Below are 21,622 nucleotides of genomic sequence, written 5' to 3' on the forward strand. Positions count from 1 at the left end.
TCTTGCCACGAGAATCTCACGGACAGAGGAGCCTGGTGGGCTACAGTCCATGGGGTTGCACAACTGACCAACTAACACTTTGACTATCATGACTCATCTTTTCTTAAAATCCTTCTCACTGCTCAATTTTTCTACAATGTTTTGAATGGTTTTGCCCTCTTAGAATCGATAGCAATCTGTTTCATAATTTACTTCTTACCTAAGTCCTATTCCCCTTCCCTTCAAGTTTAGACTGTTGCAACTCTCTTTTCACTAGCTACCTTACTCTTACCTTTCTTGATCTTGAGTGTTGTAGACAACATGATTTAGAGGTAGTTTATGAGGTTTCGGTCTCCACTGGGAACCAAAAGGGATTTCATACTGAAATTTTGGACAAGGAAAAAATCCTCGTTTAAACTTGCATAGGCAATCTCCTTTTGGTCATAATGCCCCTCTAACCTGCATTAGTCCAGCTTTGTAAATATAAACTACAACATTATTATAAAATTTTCAAAAACCACTTAAGAATTCATAATTAAGAGAATGTATTTAAACTAATATTTTCTGAATACCAAGTTCAGTATTGGCTGAGATGGTTTTATCCTGGCACTTATAAGTTCTACAGGTATATTCTGATATATAAACTGTTTCTATTCACAAAGGGTAGCCTTAAGTGATTTCCAGGTATTACAAGAAGTATATGTTTTTCTCCTTATCAAAGTGTCAAACTGTCTTTCACTTTAGGGTATGGGAAATTATTTATTATATAAGCAGACTCTCCCAAGAGAAGGCAATGGCATCTGACATATTTTGGTGCCCTTCTTTTTATTGAAAGATGTCACTACCAACTTCACCCACACTTCTAGGGATCAAAGACTAAATCTTCAACCAAAAGTCTTTTCTTTCTATATGACACACATACACACTGCTTTTTGATTTGTGGCTGCAACTGCTATTTGTAGATCCCGTCAATGTCTGTATTTCTGTGTTCAACTTGTGGTCAGCTAAACAAGAGCCTTTGCTCAGAAAGTTTCCAAATTCTGTACAATTGCATTCCAAGCTGGTCACGGTTGCTATTTTCCCAAGCAGCCCACAACTATGTCACGTTATTTGAAACTATGCTTCTTTGCATCCTTTAGAGTATTTCTTATTCCCCTTCTGCTTATGGTTATGCCATAAAGCTCACCATACTGAAGATGCTTGGGTATTCTTCTGTCATTGCCTCTCTGCACATGTCAGCTGTGAGCATTGTTTTAATGCTCATAGACCAGCTGACTTCCAGAATCTCAATAGGGGTGGACCTCTCCTGCCATTTCACATTAAACATGACTCCAACAGTAAAATAGTTCAGCAAGGTAAATGTGCCATCTTTGGCACGTATGAATTTCAAAGTCATAAAAAGCTACAGACAACTTGCATTGTCCATTGATGAGAATCAATTCCAGATATTATTTTTCAGTTCTGTTCTGAATGTTAGGAATAGGGCCAAACCTAGGAAACAGATGATCAGAAGAGAAATCCATTTCCCTCCTTTATGTTAGTAGATGTGCGTTTAAAATAACTCACCTTTCCCTGTAATGTGCATCTTAAACAGATTTACCCTTAACCAGCTCCAGTACTCTTGCCTGGAAAATCCCATGAATGGAGGAGCCTGGTAGGCTGTAGTCCATGGGATCGCTAAGAGTCAGACACAACTGAGCGACTTCACTTTCACTTTTCACTTTCCTGCATTGGAGAAGGAAATGGCAACCCACTCCAGTGTTCTTGCCTGGAGAATCCCAGGGACAGGGGAGCCTGGTGGGCTGCCGTCTCTGGGGTCACACAGAGTCGGACATGACTGAAGCAATTTAGCAGCAGCAGCAGCAGCAACCCTTAACCAGAGGACAAGATCACACAGGTTCAAAACCTACAAGTAACTTTTGAGGAGTTTACTACCAACAGAAGAGAAGAAATTTTCATATTAAAAATATTTGGCATTATTTGATGTCTTAAATGATCTCCGCTGCTCATGCTGCTGCTAAGTCGCTTCAGTCATGTCCAACTCTGTGCGATCCCATAGACGGCAGCCCACCAGGCTCCTCTGTCCTTCACTGTCTCCCAGAGTTTGCCCAAACTCATGTCCATTGAGTTGGTGTTACCATCCAACCATCTCACCCTCTGTCACCCTCTTCTTTTGCCTTCAACCTTTCCCAACATCAGGTCTTTCCAATGACTTGGCTCTTCTCATCAGGTGGAATCCATGTATGTGGCTAAGTCGCTTCAGTCGTGTCCGACTCTGAGTGACCCCATAGACGGCAGCCCACCAGGCTCCCCCGTCCCTCGGATTCTCCAGGCAAGAACACTGGAGTGGGTTACCATTTCCTTCTCCAATGCATGAAAGTGAAAAGTGAAAGTGAAGTCGCTCAGTCGTGTCTGACTCTTCGTGACCCCAGGGACTGCAGCCTTCCAGGCTCCTCCGTCCATGGGGTTTTCCAGGCAAGAGTACTGGAGTAGGGTGCCATTGCCTTCTCCGTTAATGATCTCTAGAGCCCCAAAATAGTAGCTAAGAAAAGGCAGAGATTGAACTGGTCTGTAGTATAATTTCTTGCCAATGCCACACTATGGTAATCACCTCAAATAAAGATACTATTCTTTTTTATTTTGCTTTCTACTTTGTAGTCACTTGCATTATGGGGCAGTGATTTTTAAGTCAAACTGCCTAGAGAGCAGAATTCAGTAACTGCTTTTAGCTCTATGTGAAAAATTTTGGTTCTCTTTAATTTCCGTGTTTAATTTACTACATAATTTCAGTCATCATCAGATATATATATATATATTTTTTTTTTTAAAAAGAGGGATGGTACAGGGAGGGAGGTGGGAGGGGGGTTCAGGATGGGGAACACATGTACACCTGTGGCAGATTCATGTTGATGCATGGCAAAACCAATACAATATTGTAAAGTAATTAGCCTCCAATTAAAATAAATAAATTTAAATTAAAAAAAAAAAAACATGGATAGTCCCCAGCACCCACATCAGAGATGTCCAGGGTGCTGATTTCCTTTGGCATTTGGACTGATGGCTGCTACCTCTACTCTGACGCTGCTGGTGGCAGCTCCCATGGGATGCTGTGATCAATGTTGAGTGTCCTTGTTTCTTCTCTCTCATTCTTAAGATCCATTTGATTTGCTAACTGCCAGTAGGATAATGTGGCCTTAATCTACCTCACCATGGTTGATCTTAAGAAATGTGGTCTGATTCATGTCAAATAAAATGCTGGCTTTATAGAATGGATTACTGATAGTTCTATTATTCTTTTGACAGAGAGACACTTATTAGGGGCCTACTATGTGCCGGGTCCAGAGCTAGGCAATAGGGTTACCAAAATGGACAAAATGAGGTCTCTGCCCTCAAGAAGCTTATGAGTAATTTCCTATGAATCAGTAAACTACTAATACAATCACATACATTGCCATGAAGTATAAAATGAATCAAATTTATTCTATGTCAATATTGGTAAAAATAAAAAGGTACCCAATAATTTTGTGGGTTGAGATACTAGAGAAAAAGTGTTCATAGCAATATCTGGAGACTCACTAGCAATAATGAATTTATCCCTCATGTCTCAGCAGTAACGAATTGTTTCCAGCTGAGTTCCCTGTCATCTGCAGGTGCTGTTTAACATGTAATTTTACCATAGGAAACAAGGGTGTAATCAGTTAATAAAGTGTAAAGAATTAGATTTTTTTCCCCTTGAACAAATTGTCTGGCTGTGGCCAACATTCCTGTTGCCTCCTCCCTTTTGCAACAGTAAAGAAATATTTGAAGAGAGAAGGCTATTTTGTTCATATTCTGCAACTTGGCTCTGGAGACCATCCTAATGAATGCAAAACTCAAGCTAGAATTCTAGACTTTGTATGAGCAGCCACTGATTTTTGTCTTTACCATTATACTACACAGAGGATAGTTTTCCCTCCTACCTCTAATTGAGACTCAAATAAGGTCACTGTGAATAGGAATCCTCTTTCAACCTAACCATTGTTCTGTGTTGCTTTCATTGCGAAAATAGAAACTATGTTTCGTTCAAAGCATTTTCATATACAGGCAGTCCCCATCTAATGAGCACTTGAGTTTAAAATGTCCCATACTCACCAACAGCCTCTCTGAAGGAACTTTAAGCTACTCCTACTACCCGTGGAAACTGGAGTTGTTTCTGCTATCTGTAGGAGTTGGTTTTGCCCTCAGCTCTCCTTCTCTGGAAGCCTAAGTTCTCACCGGCTCCCGTCAGACCCTTTGAAACAATTAATATGTGAGCACATTCTGCCATCAGGACATAAGAAGCTGATTGAAGACCCTGCCAGAATCCTCATAGGAGCTGAACCCATGAGGGAACACAAAGAGTATAAAGAAAATTCTAGAATTTTGGCTGGTGATGGTGGGGAGGTTGTCCATTTGTGCTTCAAAATCCCTTTCCCCTAGAAATAGCATTATACTGTAATAACATGCCTATGTAAAACTCAGTTGTCTGACAGATAAACTTATCCAGACCACAGCCAGAAATAAGCAGTAAACAAATGACTTCTATGCCACCAGAGAATATGCATCTTACTTATTGCGAAAACCATTCAAAAACACACTGCCTGCCTGTTTACTCTGTTTGTACATGATTTTAATTAGTTTTAATGAGGTGACAAGCCTATAGAAGATTATAAGTAGCAAATTTGAAGAGACTGGAAAAGATGTTACAACTAGGTGGAGTGAAATCTGTTAGTTGACAGCAAGGTAAGAGACCAAAAAAAGTGTTGATAAGAAGTTACGAATTCAAAACCCAACCACAATGAAAAATTCCTTTGCATCCACAAGCATGGCTACAATTAAAAATTGATAATATCAAGCATAGTGAAGATGCAGAACACTGGAGCTCTCATACATTGCCAGTGGGAATATATTAATACAATGGTAAAGTCGCTGGAAAATAGTTTGATAGTTCCTTATCAGATCAGATCAGATTGGTCGCTCAGTCGTGTCCGACTCTTTGCGACTCCATGAATCGCAGCACGCCAGGCCTCCCTGTCCATCACCAACTCCTGGAGTTCACTCAGACTCATGTCCATCGAGTCAGTGATGCCATCCAGCCATCTCATCCTCTGTCGTCCCCTTCTCCTCCTGCCCCCAATCCCTCCCAGCATCAGAGTCTTTTCCAATGAGTCAACTCTTCGTATGAAGTGGCCAAAGTACTGGAGTTTCAGCTTTAGCATCAGTCCTTCCAAAGAACACCCAGGGATGATCTCCTTCAGAATGGACTGGTTGGATCTCCTTGCAGTCCAAGGGACTCTCAAGAGTCTTCTCCAACACCATAGTTCAAAAGCATCAATTCTTCGGTGCTCAGCCTTCTTCACAGTCCAACTCTCACATCCATACATGACCACAGGAAAAACCATAGCCTTGACTAGACGAACCTTTGTTGGCAAAGTAATGTCTCTGCTTTTGAATATGCTATCTAGGTTGGTCATAACTTTCCTTCCAAGGAGCAAGTGTCTTTTAATTTCATGGCTGCAGTCACCATCTGTAGTGATTTTGGAGCCCAGAAAAATAAAGTCTGACACTGTTTCCACTGTTTCCCCATCTATTTCCCATGAAGTGATGGGGCCGGATGCCATGATCTTCATTTTCTGAATTCAGTTGAGCTTTAAGCCAACTTTTTCACTTTCCACTTTCACCTTCATCAAGAGGCTTTTTAGTTCCTCTTCACTTTCTGCCATAAGGGTGGTGTCATCTACATATCTGAGGTTATTGATATTTCTCCCGGCAATCTTGATTCCAGCTTGTGTTTCTTCCAGTCCAGTGTTTCTCATGATGTACTCTGCATATAAGTTAAATAAATGGGGTGACAATATACAGCCTTGATGAACTCCTTTTCCTATTTGGAACCAGTCTGTTGTTCCATGTCCAGTTCTAACTCTTGCTTCCTGACCTGCATACAAATTTCTCAAGAGGCAGGTCAGGTGGTCTGGTATTCCCATCTCTTTCAGAATTGTCCACAGTTTATTGTGATCCACACAGTCAAAGGCTTTGGCATAGTCAATAAAGCAGAAATAGACGTTTTTCTGGAACTCTCTTGCTTTTTCCATGATCCAGCGGATGTTGGCAATTTGATCTCTGGTTCTTCTGCCTTTTCTAAAACCAGCTTGAACATCAGGAAGTTCACGGTTCACATATTGCTGAAGCCTGGCTTGGAGAATTTTGAGCATTACTTTACTAGCATGTGAGATGAGTGCAATCATGCGGTAGTTTGAGCATTCTTTGGCATTGCCTTTCTTTGGGATTCGAATGAAAACGGACCTTTTCCAGTTCTGTGGCCACTGCTGAGTTTTCCAAATTTGCTGGCATATTGAGTGCAGCACTTTCACAGCATCATCTTTCAGGATTTGGAATAGCTCCACTGGAATTCCATCACCTCCACTAGCTTTGTTCATAGTGATGCTTTCTAAGGCCCACTTGACTTCACATTCCAGGATGTCTGGCTCTAGATCAGTGATCACACCATCGTGATTATCTGGGTCGTGAAGATCTTTTTTGTACAGTTATTCTGTGTATTCTTGCCATCTCTTCTTAATAGTTCACTTACCATATATCCCTAAGGTTCCACCCTTAGTGTTGACCCAAGAAAAATGAAAACGTATGTCCCTACAAAGACTCATACTCACATCAGCTTTATTCATAATATCCCCATACTGGAAATAACCATAATGTCTCTCAAAAGGCAGATGCGTTTAAAAGCTATAGTATATCCATACAATTAAGTACTACTCAGGAAGAAAAAGGAATGAACTACCAATATTCAATAATGTGGATGAGTCTCACAGACATTGTGCTGAGAGAAAGAAACAACACAAAATCATATAATCATGTTGTATGATTCCATTTATCTAAACTTCTAGAATGGGAAAACCTAAAGTATGGTGATAGAATCAGAACAGTGGTGCCTGGGTTTGGGGTAGCACTGAAGAATGATTGCAAGGGACACAAGGGGAAATTCTGGAGTGATGGAAATGTTCTGTATCTTGATTTCAATAGTGGTTACAAATGTGTGTATTTTCCAGGCTGTATGCTTAAAATATGTGCACTTTATTGTATGTTTGTGTGCTCAGTCACTCAGTCATGTCTGACTCTGAGGCCCCATGGACTGTAGCCCACCAGGCTCCTCTGTCCATGGAATTTTTCAGGCAAGAATACTGGAGTGTGCTGCGATTTCCTTCTCTAGGGGGTATTCCCAACCCAGGGATTGAACCCACATCTCTTGGTCTCCTGCATTGGCAGGCAGATTCTTTACCACTAGCCCCACCCTGGAAGTCCTTTCATTGTATATAAATTATAGCTAAAACTTTCATAAAAGAACAAAATATGTAAAAGGAAAAATTCTTCCAAGGATCTCCCTGCTATAGGATAAAATTTTAATTCCTTAACATGATCTGATCTTTGTTTAATCTCTCTTGCTTCATTCCTTACCATTCCTTCCCACTTCCTACCACTTATTTTAAGGTGCTTTTATTTCCAAAAATAGCTTTTCTGTCTCTCCTCTGAACCTTGAAACACAATGGTCCTTTTGCCTGGAATTCCTTTTCATTTTCCCATTCCTCACTAAATTCTCAACATCCTACAGAATTCATAGAAGTAGCACCTCCTGCAAGAAGCCTTGTCCACTCTGTCTGTATTAGATACTTTTCCTCTTGTTCCCAGAGAACTTTATGTTTCTCTTTACTTAACAAAGCATAATCACTCTAGAATGTAATTGTAACTTAAAAAAAAAAAAAAAACACTTAAAACCATAGTGGGCTGGTGCCATTTAATGTACAGACAAATAATTTTCTACATACCCAGTAAACACAGAGTTAAATCATGTTGTAGTCTAATTTCTAGTCAAAATAGTTAGAGTTTCAGCACTCAAAGTTATTAAGAACACTCTTCTATCTAGAATTACTTGTTCTACCCTAAAATAATTGAGATTTTAGTGTAAATAGCAGTTTAGGATTATATCTTTATTATTGTGATAAGTTATTTATCTTGGCATCACCGACTCAATGGACATGAGTTTGAGTAAACTCTGGGGAGCTGGTGATGGACAAGGAGGCATGGCGTGCTGCAGTCCATGGGGTCGCAAAGAGTCAGACACAACTGAGCTACTGAACTGAACTGAACTGAACTGATTTATGTTGTGGGTTAAGTAACTTTATATGGGCTTTATCTGGAAACCTAGCCAGACTTTATTATGTTGATTCTACGAGAAAATGCATTTTACATTCCAGACAAGTAAGAAGGGGGCAATAGAGGATGAGATGATTGGATGGTGTCACTGACTCAATGGATGTGAGTTTGAGCAAACTCCAGGAGATAGTGAAGCACAGGGAAGCCTGTCAGGCTGCAGTTTATGGGGTTGCAAAAGGTTGGACACAACTTAGTGACTGAACAACAAGAAAGAAGTTACAAAAACACTGCTCAGTTGAACTATGTGAAATTGCTGATATTTAACCATTTTTGACATACAAAAATGGCAATTTCATATGATTCAACCTAAATATTTTTAAATAAACCCTAAGGCAAGTTGGAGATTGCCTATACATTCATTTATCAGTTATGTATTTAATACATGTATATATTCTGCAAAACGCTAATCTTGTATATTAAGGCTATTGGCTGCAGTTTTTCTACGTAAACAGTAAATCACATGCTTTTGAAGAAAGTTTGTGTAGAATGTTAAGGCTTTCTTGAGTTCTACCCATCTTTTTTCTAGTTAATCAAAGATGCAGCAGAAATGAGGATATTCTGGAATTGTTTATTTTTTGAACCAACACTAGGATGAAAATATAGATTCATTTCTTCCTTTTAGTCTCTAAACTAACAAGTCTTTTTTAATATTAATATCAATTATAATAATATCTCTCACTTATTAAATGTATATTACGTGCTGTGTACTTGCTAACACAATAATTACTTAATGAACAAAGTACAATTATTGCCCCTATTTATAAATGAGGGAATTAAAACTTAAGGACCTTGCCCAAATTTACACAACTATAAGTGGTAGAGTCGGGTTTGGAATCACTTTCAATCCTATTTTCTAATACTCGGTCCACTGTTTTCCTCAAGCACATTTTCTTTAGCCACAAATATTCACTCATGCTGAAAAATTATGATTAATTCAGTCAAGTATATATTTAAGCTATGATTATCATTAGTGATACCAGGTCCATTCCATATGAAATACATTGTATTATTATGAGAGATCATCATAAGACAGTAGAGGACCAAGTACTGAAATGAATCTTATAGACCACAAGTTCTATAGGAATTCTGTTGGAGTAAGAAAGGGAGAAAATAATTGTGCACTTTGTCATTACTAACTCCCAGAAGAGTGTTAACATAAACGATACCATTCTATCATAATTGGATGCACAGCATTCTGGGAACAAACCAAAAGTTCGGCATAGATAGGAATATGGAAAAGTAATGGCTGTATAATAATGCCGTCCAAGAAGGAGTAACAAGCTGAAGTCTAGTTCTGGGTAGACATCAGTAGTATGTAAGGGAAATTAGGAATCTATGACTGGGATCTCTGAACCCTAGAACTATACTGACAAGTAGGACTGAAGGATTACCCATTAGATATTTGGGGCAGATGACAGAAGGGCAGAAGATATTAACCAAAATTTTATGCCTACATTATTAAAATAATAATGGTATCAAAAATGAAAGAATTTGTGCAGTGGAAGGGATAGTGAGCTTAGATTTTAGACACTCTGAGTTGTTTTTTGTTTTTTTTTTTTTGAAAGTATAGTTGATTTACAATGTTGTGTTAGTTTCAGATGTACAGCACCATAGTTCAGATGAATATATATATATATATTTCAAGGTTTTTCACTTACAGGTTATTACAAAATATTTATAGTTCGTTGTGCTATACAGTAGGTGCTTGTTGTTATCTATTCTATATGTAGTAGTGAGTATATGTTAATCCCAAGCTCCTAATTTATCCCTCCCCCTCTTTCCCCTTTTTTAATCATAATGTTTTCTATAACTGTGGTTCTAGTTCTGCTTTGTAAATAAGCTCATTTTTATCTGTTTTTAAGATTCCACATATTAGCAATATCATATGATTTTGTCTTTGTCTTCACTTAATATGATAATCTCTAGGTACATCCTTGTTTCTGCAAATGGCAATGTTTCATTCTTTTTTATAACTAATACTCCATTGTATATTCCATTCCATATCTATCTATATATGTGTGTACCACATCTTTATCTATTCATCTTAGACACTCTGAATTTAAAGTGAAGGCAGATTGTCTACAGAAAGCCAGTTTTTTCTGTTGGCTATTGTTGACTGGGGCTTCCCTGGTGTTTCAGTGGTAAAGAATTTACCTGCCAATGCAGGAGACATGGATTTGATCCTGGGTTGGATAGATCCCCTGGAGAAGGAAATGGCAACCCATTCCAGTATTCTTGCCAGGAAAATTCCATGGACAGAGGAGCCTAGTGGGCTGCAGTCCATGGGTCACAAAAGAGTTGGATATGACTTAGTGACTAAACCACAACAAAAATAGTTGACTGGGTCAACCTTTAATTTATCTACTCCTTATTTTTCAGATGGCCCTTGTGAATTTCTTCATCCCTAAAGAAAAGTCATACTCTGAAGAGGAAACTAGGCGTGTTCGCCGCAATAAAAGAAGCAAAAGCAGTGAAGGAGCAGATGGTAAGCCTGCTTAGGTGATCCTTTATCACATATCCGACTATACCATTCTAAAAACTACTTTTTCAAGTGTGCTTCACCATCTCATATATTATCCATAGTCTCAAGGTTGCAGATGATTTTCCCAGCCTAACCTACCTAATCTACTCTTAGCTGCCTATACAAAGATCCTCTCTCCTCCAATCCCAGATACCTTTAGTCCTTTCACAGTGTATCTGAGAGCCATGATGGCATTTGTACCTCTCAAGATCACCCTCCATAAAGACCTCATCTCTCCTAGGGACATCCTATATCTACTAAGACCATCAAGAGGATTTAGTCCTATTCTTGAAATTGACAGAGTATTGTGCCATGGTAGCACTTACATCGAAGAAGGCAATGGCACCCCACTCCAGTACTCTTGCCTGGAAAATCCCATGGACGGAAGAGCCTAGTAGGCTGAAGTCCATGGGGTCGCGAAGAGTTGGACACGACTGAGCGACTTCACTTTCACTTTTCACTTTCATGCATTGGAGAAGGAAATGGCAACCCACTCCAGTGTTCATGCCTGGAGAATCCCAGGGACGGAGAAGCCTGGTGGGCTGCCGTCTCTGGGGTCGCACAGAGTCGGACACGACTGAAGCGACTTAGCAGCAGCAGCAGCAGCAGAACTTACATGATACGTTAAATCCAATAATTATGTGTTCGTTGGTATTAACTACCATACCTCTGGGGCTTCCCTCATAGCACAGTCAGTAAAGAATCTGCCTGCAATGCAGGAGACCCAGGTTCAATCCCTGGGTCAGAAAGATCCCCCTGGAGAAGGAAATGGTAACCAGCTCCAGTATTCTTGCCTAGAGAATCCCATGGACAGAGGAGCCTGGAAGACTACAGTTCATGGGGTCATAAAAGTCAGACACAACTTAGCAACTAAACCACCACCACCAGGCCTCTAGAATTCATCTGTAAGCTCCTTGACTACAGAGATTCATTTCTCTTTGTAAAGCCCCAAAATCCAGTCTCGTATCTAGCAAGTTGTTGGTGTTTAATAAGTCAATAATGTTGATTGCCCCATTAGCTAAGTTATGATTTGGCATGAAAACCATCCGTATTGAAGGTGAAACAGTTTCAAGTTAACCAGCAGTGCATTTTGTGGGGCATAACAAAATGTTGAGCTAGTTCCTGGGCAGGGTCTTTGAACTGATCTATTTTAACATCTTTCTGTCAATTGATAGAATGATACCTCTTTGGCATTTGAGTTTGTAGAATGCATAGCTCTGGGCTATTGTAAAGCCATCTAGATTCAAAGACAGCACATGTCTGACTGAATCTTCCAAAGATATATGTTCTAGGGGGTTACAAAGCAATATGACTTTATGAAAGTGAAAATGAGATTTTTTTAAAGCTGACATTTGTCAGAGTAAAAAAGGTACAGTGATGGAAGCAGTTCTAGATGGCATGAGCAATTGATGCAATGGGGCCAAGAGTTTGTCATATGGTTCAAGAAGAGGTAAAGCTGGATGAAGTCTTAAAAAGAGCTTAGAACAACAACCTGTAATAAAGACAAGAGTCAGAAATAAGGTAAGTAGGGTGTTTCTTGAGCATCACTGAAGGCTCAGGGGTAAGGAATCCCCCTGCAATGCAGGAGACACAGATTTAAACACTGGGTTGGAAAGATCCCCTGGAGGAGGAAATGGCAACCCACTCCAGCATTCTTGCCTGAAAAACCCCATGGACAGCGGAGCCTGGTGGGCTATAGTCCAAAGAGTCATGAAGAGTCGGTAACAACTGAGTGACTGAATACACACACACACACACACACACACACACACACACACACTCACACACACAGGTGTTTCTAGTCAATGGAGTTGGCAACAGCTTTGAGCCCTTCAACTGAGAACTGAGCCAGTGGCACCATTCTCTAGAGCAGATATTTTATATATAATTAATGACCAAGTTTGAACCTATGAAATGTGGTCCATGAAGTAAGAGGCACCCATTATTGACATCTGTTTTTCGCCAGTTTCCTGGAAGTCTTTGGAAAGCGAAAGTCTCTCAGTCATGTCTGACTCTTTGTGACCCCATTAACTCTACAGTCCATGGAATTCTCCAGGTCAGAATACTGGAGTGGGTAGCCCTTCCCTTCCCCAGGGGATCTTCCCAATCCAGGGATCAAACGCAGGTCTCCTGCATTGCAGGCAGATTCTTTACTAGCTGGGCCACCAGAGAAGCCCAAGAAAACAGGAGTAGGTAGCCTATCCCTTCTCCGGGGGATCTTCCTGACCTTGGAATCAAACCAGGGTCTCCTGCATTGCAGGCAGATTCTTTACCAGCTGATCCACCAGGGAAACCTATATATAAACTGAGAACTAAGAATCAAGGTCACTTTCCTCTCCTTATCTTATTCTATGATATATGTAGATCTTTCCACCTTCAGTTCTTCCTCTGAACCACTCTCAGTACCACCAAATCTTTTATATTCCCTGATTGCTACAAAAGAGAGAAGAGAGGTAATAAGAACAATATCACCTTCTGTACTGGGCATGGTCTTCCCTTCCTCTCCCCAGAGGCTTTTACAGTCCAGTGGCTTTTAAAGTTTACCTCTACATCTGACTTTCCAAGTTTTCTCATAAAGAAGGCAACTTCCTCCTCTCTCCCAAACCACTTTATCTGGATCTGACCATCAGAATCTCTGCTACTGATCTTCTTTAAAGTCTTTATTCTGTTTTGAAACAAAATAGTTTTTCCGTCTGTTGAAGGACAAAGTCTCTGTTATTAATTTTTAGCACTTGTTGTCTAATTTCCTCCTGATCTCATACTCTCATCAGTCACTAGAGGCTGCTCACTTTGTGCCTACATCAAACTGGTTGTGCAATCCTAGATATATATATATATATTTTTTAATCTTCAAAGATTATATTAGTATAATATTGAGAAGTAAAGAGCAAAATGAATTATTAGAAGACAACTGCTCTACAATATTTTATTGGCCTCTACCACACATCAACACAAGCAGATATTTTCTTTAAACAGTTTCAGTTCACTTCAGTTCACTTCTAAATTGTATTCAGTTGTACCTCAGTTCAGTTCAGTTGCTCAGTCATGTCTCACTCTGCGACGCCATGGACTGCAGCATGCCAGGCTTCCCTGTCCATCACCAACTCCTGGAGCTTGCTCAAACTCAAGTCCATTGAGTCCATGATGCCATCAAACCATTTCATCCTCTGTTGTCCTTTCCTCCTGCCTTCAGTCTTTCCCAGCATCAGGGTCTTTTCAAATGAGTCAGTTCTTCTCATCAGGTGGCCAAAGGATTGCAGTTTCAGCTTCAGCATCAGTCTTTCCAGTGAATATTCAGGACTGACTTCCTTCAAGATTGACTGGTTTGATCTCCTTGCAGTCCAAGGGACTCTCAAGAGTCTTCTCCAACACCACAGTGCAAAAACGTCAATTCTTTGATGCTCAGTTTTCTTTATGGTCCAACTCTCACATCCATACATGACTACTGCAAAAACCATAGCTTTGACTAGATGGACCTTTGTTGTCAAGGAAAGGTCTCTGCTTTCTAATATGCTGTCTAGGTTTGTCATAGCTTTTCTTCCAAGGGGCAAATATCTTTTAATTTCATGGCTGCAGTCACCATCTGCAGTGATTTTGGAGCCCCCCCAAAAAAAGTTTCTCACTGTTTCCCTGGTTTCCCCATCTATTTGCCATGAAGTGATGGGACCAGATGCCATGATCCTTGTTTTTTGAATGTTCAGTTTTAAGCCAGATTTTTCACTCTCCTCTTTCACTTTCATCAAGAGGCTCTTTAGTTCTTCTTCACTTTCTGCCATAAGGGTGATGTCATCTGCGTAGCTGAGCTTATTGATATTTTTCCAGGCAATCTAGATTCCAGCTTATGCTTCATCCAGCCCAGCATTTCACATGATGTACTCTGCATATAAGTTAAATAAGCATGGTGACAATATACAGCTTTGACGTAATCCTTTCCCAATTTGGAACCAGTCTGTTGTTCCATGTCCAGTTCTACCTATTGCTTCTTGACCTGCATACAGATTTCTCATGAGGTAGGTAAATTGGTCTGCTATTCCCATCTCTTGAAGAATTTTCCACAGTTTGTTGTCATCTACACAGTCAAAGCCTTGGTGTAATCAATAAAGAAGAAGTAGATGTTTTTCTGGTATGCTCTTGCTTTTTCAATGATCCAATGGATGTTGGAAATTTGATCTCTTGTTCCTCTGCCTTTTCTAAAACCATCTTGAACATCTGGAAGTTCACAGTTCATGTACTTTTGAAGCCTGGCTTGGAGAATTTTGAGCATTACTTTACTAGCGTGTGAGATGAATGCAATTGTGTGGTAGTTTGAACATTCTATGGCATTGCCTTTCTTTGGGATTGGAATGAAAACTGACTTTTTCCAGTGCTGTGGCCACTGCTTAGTTTTCCAAATTTGCTGGCATATTGACTGTAGCACTTTCACAGCATTGTCTTTTAAGATTTGAAATAGCTCAACTGGAATTCCATCCCCTCCACTAGCTTTGTTCATAGTGATGCTTTCTAAGGCCCACTTGACTTCACATTCCAGGATGTGTGGCTCTAGGTGAGTGATCACACCATCGTGATTATCTGGGTCATGAAGATCTTCTTTGTATAGTTCTTTGTATTCTTGCCACCTCTTCTTAATGTCTTCTGCCTCTGTTAGGTCAATACCATTTCTATCCTTTATTGTGTCCATCTTTGTATGAAATGTTCCCTTGGTATCTCTAATTTTCTTGAAGAGATCTCTAGTCTTCCCCATTCTGTTGTTTTCCTCTATTTCTTTGCACTGATCACTGAGGAAGGCTTTCTTATCTCTCCTTGCTATTCTTTGGAAATCTACATTCAAATGATATATCTTTCCTTTTCCCCTTTGCCTTTCACTTCTCTTCTTTTCTCAGCTATTTGTAAGGCCTCCTCAGACAATCATTTTGCCCTTTTCCATTTCTTTTTCTTGGGAATACTCTTGATCACTGCCTCCTGTACAGTGTCACGAACCTCTGTTCATAGTTCTTCAGGCACTCTGTCTATCAGATCTAATCCTTTAAATCTATTTGTCACTCCCACTGTATAATCATAAGGGATTTGATTTAGGTCATATCTGAATGGTCTAGAGGTTTTCCCTACTTTCTTTTCTTTTTTTTTTTTTTTTTTAATATTTATTTAATTTATTTATTTATTTGGCTATACCAGGTCTTAGTTGGGACACGCAAGATCTTTAGTTGAAACATGCAAACTCTTAAGTTTCAGCACATGGGATCTAGTTCCCCAACCAGGGACTGAATATGGGCCCCCTGCATTGGGAGCTTGGAGTCTTAGCCGCTGGACCACCATAGAAGTCCCACAATCATCGTTGTTATGGTCAGTAAAGATAGGTGATTTTCTCTCTCTCTTTTTTTAATTGAAGTATAATTGATTTACAATGTTGTGTTACCTACTGCTGCACAGCAGAGTGACCCAGTTACACATTTGTGTCCCTACTTTCTTAAATTTAAGTCTGAATTTTTCAATAAGAAGCTCATGATCTGAGACACAGTCTGGAGCCAAGTCAGCTCCAGGTCTTGTTTTTGCTGACTGTATACAGCTTCTCCATCTTTGGCTGTAAAGAATATAATTAATCTGATTTTGCTATTGACCATCTGGTGATGTCCATGTGTAGAGTCTTCTCTTGTGTTGTTAGAAGAGGGTGTTTGCTATGACCATTGTGTTCTCTTGGCAAAACTCTTATTTTGTACTCCAAGGCCAAAGTTGCCTGTTACTCCAGGTATCTCTTGACTTCCTTCTTTTGCATTCCAGTCCCCCAAATAGTATAGCTGGAAGGAGTACAAGAGCTCCTTAGAGTTAGGAGTATAGAATGCTTGGGGGTTCTGGGATTTGATTAGTTTTCCAACCTTTCACCTGGCCGGCTATAGAACCATTTATTTATATGTGATGTGTGACCCAGTGAATTAAAATATGACAAGCCAATCCAAATCTCCTTTATTTTTGAACCATTCCTGTTATTCTGCTGAGTATATGCTGCTGCTGCTGCTAAGTCGCTTCAGTCATGTCCGACTCTGTGCGACCCCAGAGACCGCAGCGCACCAGGCTCCCCCGTCCCTGGGATTCTCCAGGCAAGAACACTGGAGTGGGTTGCCATTTCCTTCTCCAATGCATGAAGGTGAAAAGAGAATGTGAAGTCTCTCAGTCATGTCTGACTCTTAGCGACCCCATGGACTGCAGCCTACCAGGCTCCTCTGTCCATGGGATTTTCCAGGCAAGAGTACTGGAGTGGGGTGCCATTGCCCTCTCTGGAGTATATGCTATATTTATTCAAAACATTCATCAAATATTTCCTGAGGAAATACAGCAGTTTCTATAATAGTACAATGAAGATGCCATAAGGATATTGGTATTTATTTACATTTACATCCTCATTGTCCAGGAAAGGACATAATAGACTCTCAATAAATATTTCTTGTTGCCCTCAGAAAGCTTACCTTCCAGTGTATCAAGACAGATGATAAACAGAATTGGTGGTGATAAGTGTTGTAGAGAAAAATATAGCAGGGCAAGAAGGAGAGAGTGTGATGAATTGTTTTGTAAGGGGATCAGGCAAGGTCCTCTTATAAGGAAACATGTGAGAAGAGAGCTGAATGAAATGAAAGTCTTAGCCCTGTGAATATCTGCATGTTGAGTGGAGAAGATAAGCAGTACATACAAATGCTCTAAAGGATAAGAATGCTTGATATGTTCCAGAAAGATCAGTGTGGCTGGGAATAGAGTGAGCAAGGAAGAGCAAGAGGGAAGGAGATGAGGTCAGGGAGTGAAGTCAAATCTAGAGCTGTGTTGTAGGCCAAGGTAAGGACTCTCATCTCTACCCTGCACCACATGGGGAACCAATGAAGAATTTTGAGCAGAAGAGTAACAGGATCTGACTTAAGTTGTAACAGAATCCCTCTGGCTGCTGCAGAAAGGACAGAAGCAGGAAGTCATGTAGGGGAATGTAGCAATAATCCAGGTGAGAGATGACGATGGTTTAGACGAAGATGGAGGCAGTCAGTGCAGGTGGGGAGGTGTAGTCAGATTTTAGACAAATCTTTGGTGGAATAGCTGACAGGATTGGAGGTTCACTAGGGAAGTTGTATGAAAGAAAGATAAGAGCCAATGATGACCCTACAGTTTTGAACCTATGGAAGTAGACTAATAGAGTTGCCATTTCTAAGATGGGAAAAACAAAAGAATAGGAGGTTAAAGGGGTGTAAGGAAGGAATAAAGAATTCAGGTAGGCGTGCTAAGTTTGAAATATCTATTAGACACCAAGTATATATGTTAAAGAGGTAGCTGGGTATACAAGTCTACATTGTATATCATGACAATGTGTCTTGAGACAAGGAGCTGACTCTGTTTTATAAAAATAAAGCACTTCTCATTGAAAATATGTGTCAATCTATAAACCATGCGAACAGAGTAAGAGGTCAGATGGGATAGGTAAATCAGAGCAGGGGTGAGTTAAGACAAAAAAAAAAAAAGGCCTATTAGGTGTTGTTTCTAAATTGACGAATTACTTGATATATTGTAATAGAAATTTAGCTATGTAGCTCAGGTTTGCATGACAAGTTTCAAAAGAAAGTCATTTAGAGCATAACAGTGATTTCAGGAAGAAAACATTTTTCAGAGGTCAAAAATAGAGACAAGTTTAAAAAGAGACCAGGAAAATCAATTCTAATCCCTTGTATAATTTTTTAATTTTTTGATCTGTTACTATCCTTTAATTTCACTTCTCAAAACTTTATTTTATTGTCATTTAACAAGACTTCTAGGCCCTATCAGAAGTATAAATATGAGTATACCCTCATAGAAATTTACATTTTAAAGAGAGAGCAGATATATTTATTGGCAACAGGGAAAAATGAAGCAAAGTAGGGTGGTGACCACGGTGAGTCCTGGAGTTTTACCTTACACAGTATGTAGAAGACTTGCAAACATTTGTTAAATGAATGACCAAATACACAAACGGGCAGGGGTTGGAAGGAGTCTAGATTTTTTTATGTCTAGGAACTTATGGGATTAATCTTGATGATCTTCACTAATCCCTGTGGGAGAAAATAAGTGTTAACAAATGGTTTGTTCACACTTAGGAAAAGCAAGGGACATAGAAGCCTGCATAGGTTCACCAAAAATAAATCATACTGTTTTACTTTTCTCACCAGACTACTAAACTAGTTGCTTAGGAGCATAACATAAACATAGTCTTTCTTTTTAAAATTTGTTTTTATTTAATTGTAGTTGATTTACAATGTGTTAATTTCAGGTATACAGCAAAGCAATTCAATTATAATATACATATAACATATATACATACATATATATATATATATATACATCTTTTCCAGATTCTTTTCCCATATAGGTTATTACAGAATATTCAGTATAGTTCCCTGTGCTATACAGTAAGTCCTTGTTGTTTATCTATTTTATATGTAGTACTGTGTATGTGTTACTCCCAAATTCCTAATTTATCCCTCCCCTCCACCTTTCCCCTTTGGTAACCATAACACATAGTCTGCTGCTGCTAAGTCTATCTTGCATTAAAAAAAAATCAGAGGCTACATCCAATCTTTCTGACCCACCATTCTAGAAAAGATTAGATTCATCTCATTTTCTTCCTTTGCATTGCTCTATAAATGAATGCATCAAATAGGAAGCCAGAGTCCCAAACACAGGGTTAGGTCTCCTCCAACATAAATCTTGGTACTTTATGACTGAGAAAATGAGTGAAGTCTTTTTTTTTAAACTACATCTTTACCATAAACTTTTTTACTCCAACTCCTATTTTGAGTTGGCCAAAAGTATTTGATATCAGGTTTTTTGAATTAATTTATAAATTGGAGGCTAATTACTTTACAATATTGTGGTGGTTTGTGCCATACATCGACACGAATCAGCCACAGGTGTACATGTGTCCCCCCATCTTGAACCCCGTCCCCACTTCTCTCCACACCCCATCCCTCAGGGGTGTCCTGCAATACCAGCTTTGAGTGTCTTGCTTCATGCATCAAACTTGCACTGGTCATCTGTTTAACATATGGTAATATGCATGTTTCAATGTTATCCTCTCAAATCATCCCAACCCTCGCCTTCTCCCATAGAGTCCAAAAGTTTGTTTTTTACATCTGTGTATCTTTTGCTGTCTTGCATATAGGGTCGTCATTACCGTCTTTCTAAATTCCATATATATGCGTTAATATACTGTATTTGTGTTTCTCTTTCTGACTTACTTCACTCTGTATAATAGGATCCAGTTTCATCCACCTCCTTAGAATTGACTCCAATGTGTTCTTTTTTATAGCTGAGTAATACTCCATTGTGTATATGTACCACAACTTCCTTATCCATTCATCTGCCAATGGACTTCTAGGTTGCTTTCATGTCCTAGCTATTGTAAACAGTGCTGCAATGAACATTAGGGTACATGTGACTCTTTCAGTTCTGGTTTCCTCAGTGTGTATGTCCAGCAGTGGGATTGATGGGTTGTATGGCAGTTCTGTTTCCAGTTTTTTAAGGAATCTTCAAATTGGTCTCATAGTGTCTTTACTAGTTTGCATTCCCACCACCAGAGTAAGAGGTTTCCCTTTTCTCCACAACTTCTCCAGCATTTATTGTTAGTAGACTTTTTGATGGCAGCCATGCTAACTGGTGTGAGATGGTACCTCATTGTGGTTTTGATTTGCATTTCTCTGATAATGAGTAATGTTGAGCATCTTTTCATGTGTTAGCCATCTGTATGTCTTCTTTGGAGAAATGTCTGTTTAGTTCTTTGGCCCACTTTTTGATTGGGTCGTTTATTTTTCTGGTATTGAGCCGCATGAGATGCTTGTATATTTTGGAGATTAATTCTTTGTCAGTTGTTTTCGTTTGCTATTATTTTCTCCCATTCTGAAGGCGGCCTTTTCACCTTGCTTATAGTTTCCTTCTGGAGAAGGAAATGGCAACCCACTCCAGTGTTCTTGCCTGGAGAATCTCAGGGACAACGGAGCCTGGTGGGCTGCCGTCTATGGTGTCGCACAGAGTCGGACACGACTGAAGAGACTTAGCAGTAGCATAGTTTCCTTCATTGTGCAAAAGCTTTTAAGTTTAATTAGGTCCCATTTGTTTATCTTTATTTTTATTTCCATTACCCTGGGAGGTGGGTCATAGAGGATCTTGCTGTGATTTATGTCAGAGAGTGTTCTGCCTATGTTTTCCTCTAAGAGTTTTATAGTTTCTGACCTTACATTTAGATCTTTAATCCATTTTGAGTTTATTTTTGCATATGGTGTTAGAGAATGTTCTAGTTTCATTCTTTTACAAGTGGTTGACCAGTTTTCGTAGCACCACTTGTTAAAGAGATTGTCTTTTCTCTGTTGTATATTTTTGCCTCCTTTGTCAAAGATAAGGTTCCCATAGGTGCATGGATTTATCTCTTCTATTTTGTTCCATTGATCTATATTTCTGTCTTTGTGCCAGTACCATACTGTCTTGATGACTGTAGATTTTGTAGTGTAGTCTAAAATCAGGAACAAGACACGGATGCCCACTCTCACCACTACTATTCACATAGTTTTAGATGTCCTAGCCATAGCAATCAGAGAAGAAAAAGAAATAAACAGAATCCAATTTGGAAAAGAAGTAGTAAAACTCTAACTGTTTGCACATGACATGATCCTCTATGTAGAAAACCCTAAAGACACCACCAGAAAATTACTAGAGCTGATCAATGAATATAGTAAAGTTGCAGGATATAAATTAACACACGGAAATCCCTTGCATTCCTATACACTAACAATGAAAAAACAGGAAGAGAAATTAAGGAAACAATCCTATTCACCATTGCAATGAAAAGAATAAAATACTTAGGAATAAATTTACCTAAAGAAA

At 39.4% G+C, this 21,622-nt stretch overlaps 1 protein-coding gene across 14 annotated transcripts in view; it reads left to right on the top strand.

Annotated features, from left to right (window-relative positions):
* Positions 1 to 21,622, top strand: part of EDA (ectodysplasin A) — a 480,070-nt gene that overhangs the window by 351,992 nt on the left and 106,456 nt on the right. For all 14 annotated transcript variants that reach the window (XM_044937294.2, XM_044937291.2, XM_044937292.2 and 11 more), the window contains one exon: positions 10,603 to 10,708. In XM_044937294.2, the coding sequence (XP_044793229.2) occupies positions 10,603 to 10,708 (106 nt within the window). The remainder of the gene's footprint in view (positions 1 to 10,602; positions 10,709 to 21,622) is intronic.

The sequence above is a fragment of the Bubalus bubalis genome, chromosome X (assembly GCF_019923935.1).
Source record: "Bubalus bubalis isolate 160015118507 breed Murrah chromosome X, NDDB_SH_1, whole genome shotgun sequence".
NCBI classification, from domain to species: Eukaryota; Metazoa; Chordata; class Mammalia; order Artiodactyla; family Bovidae; genus Bubalus; species Bubalus bubalis.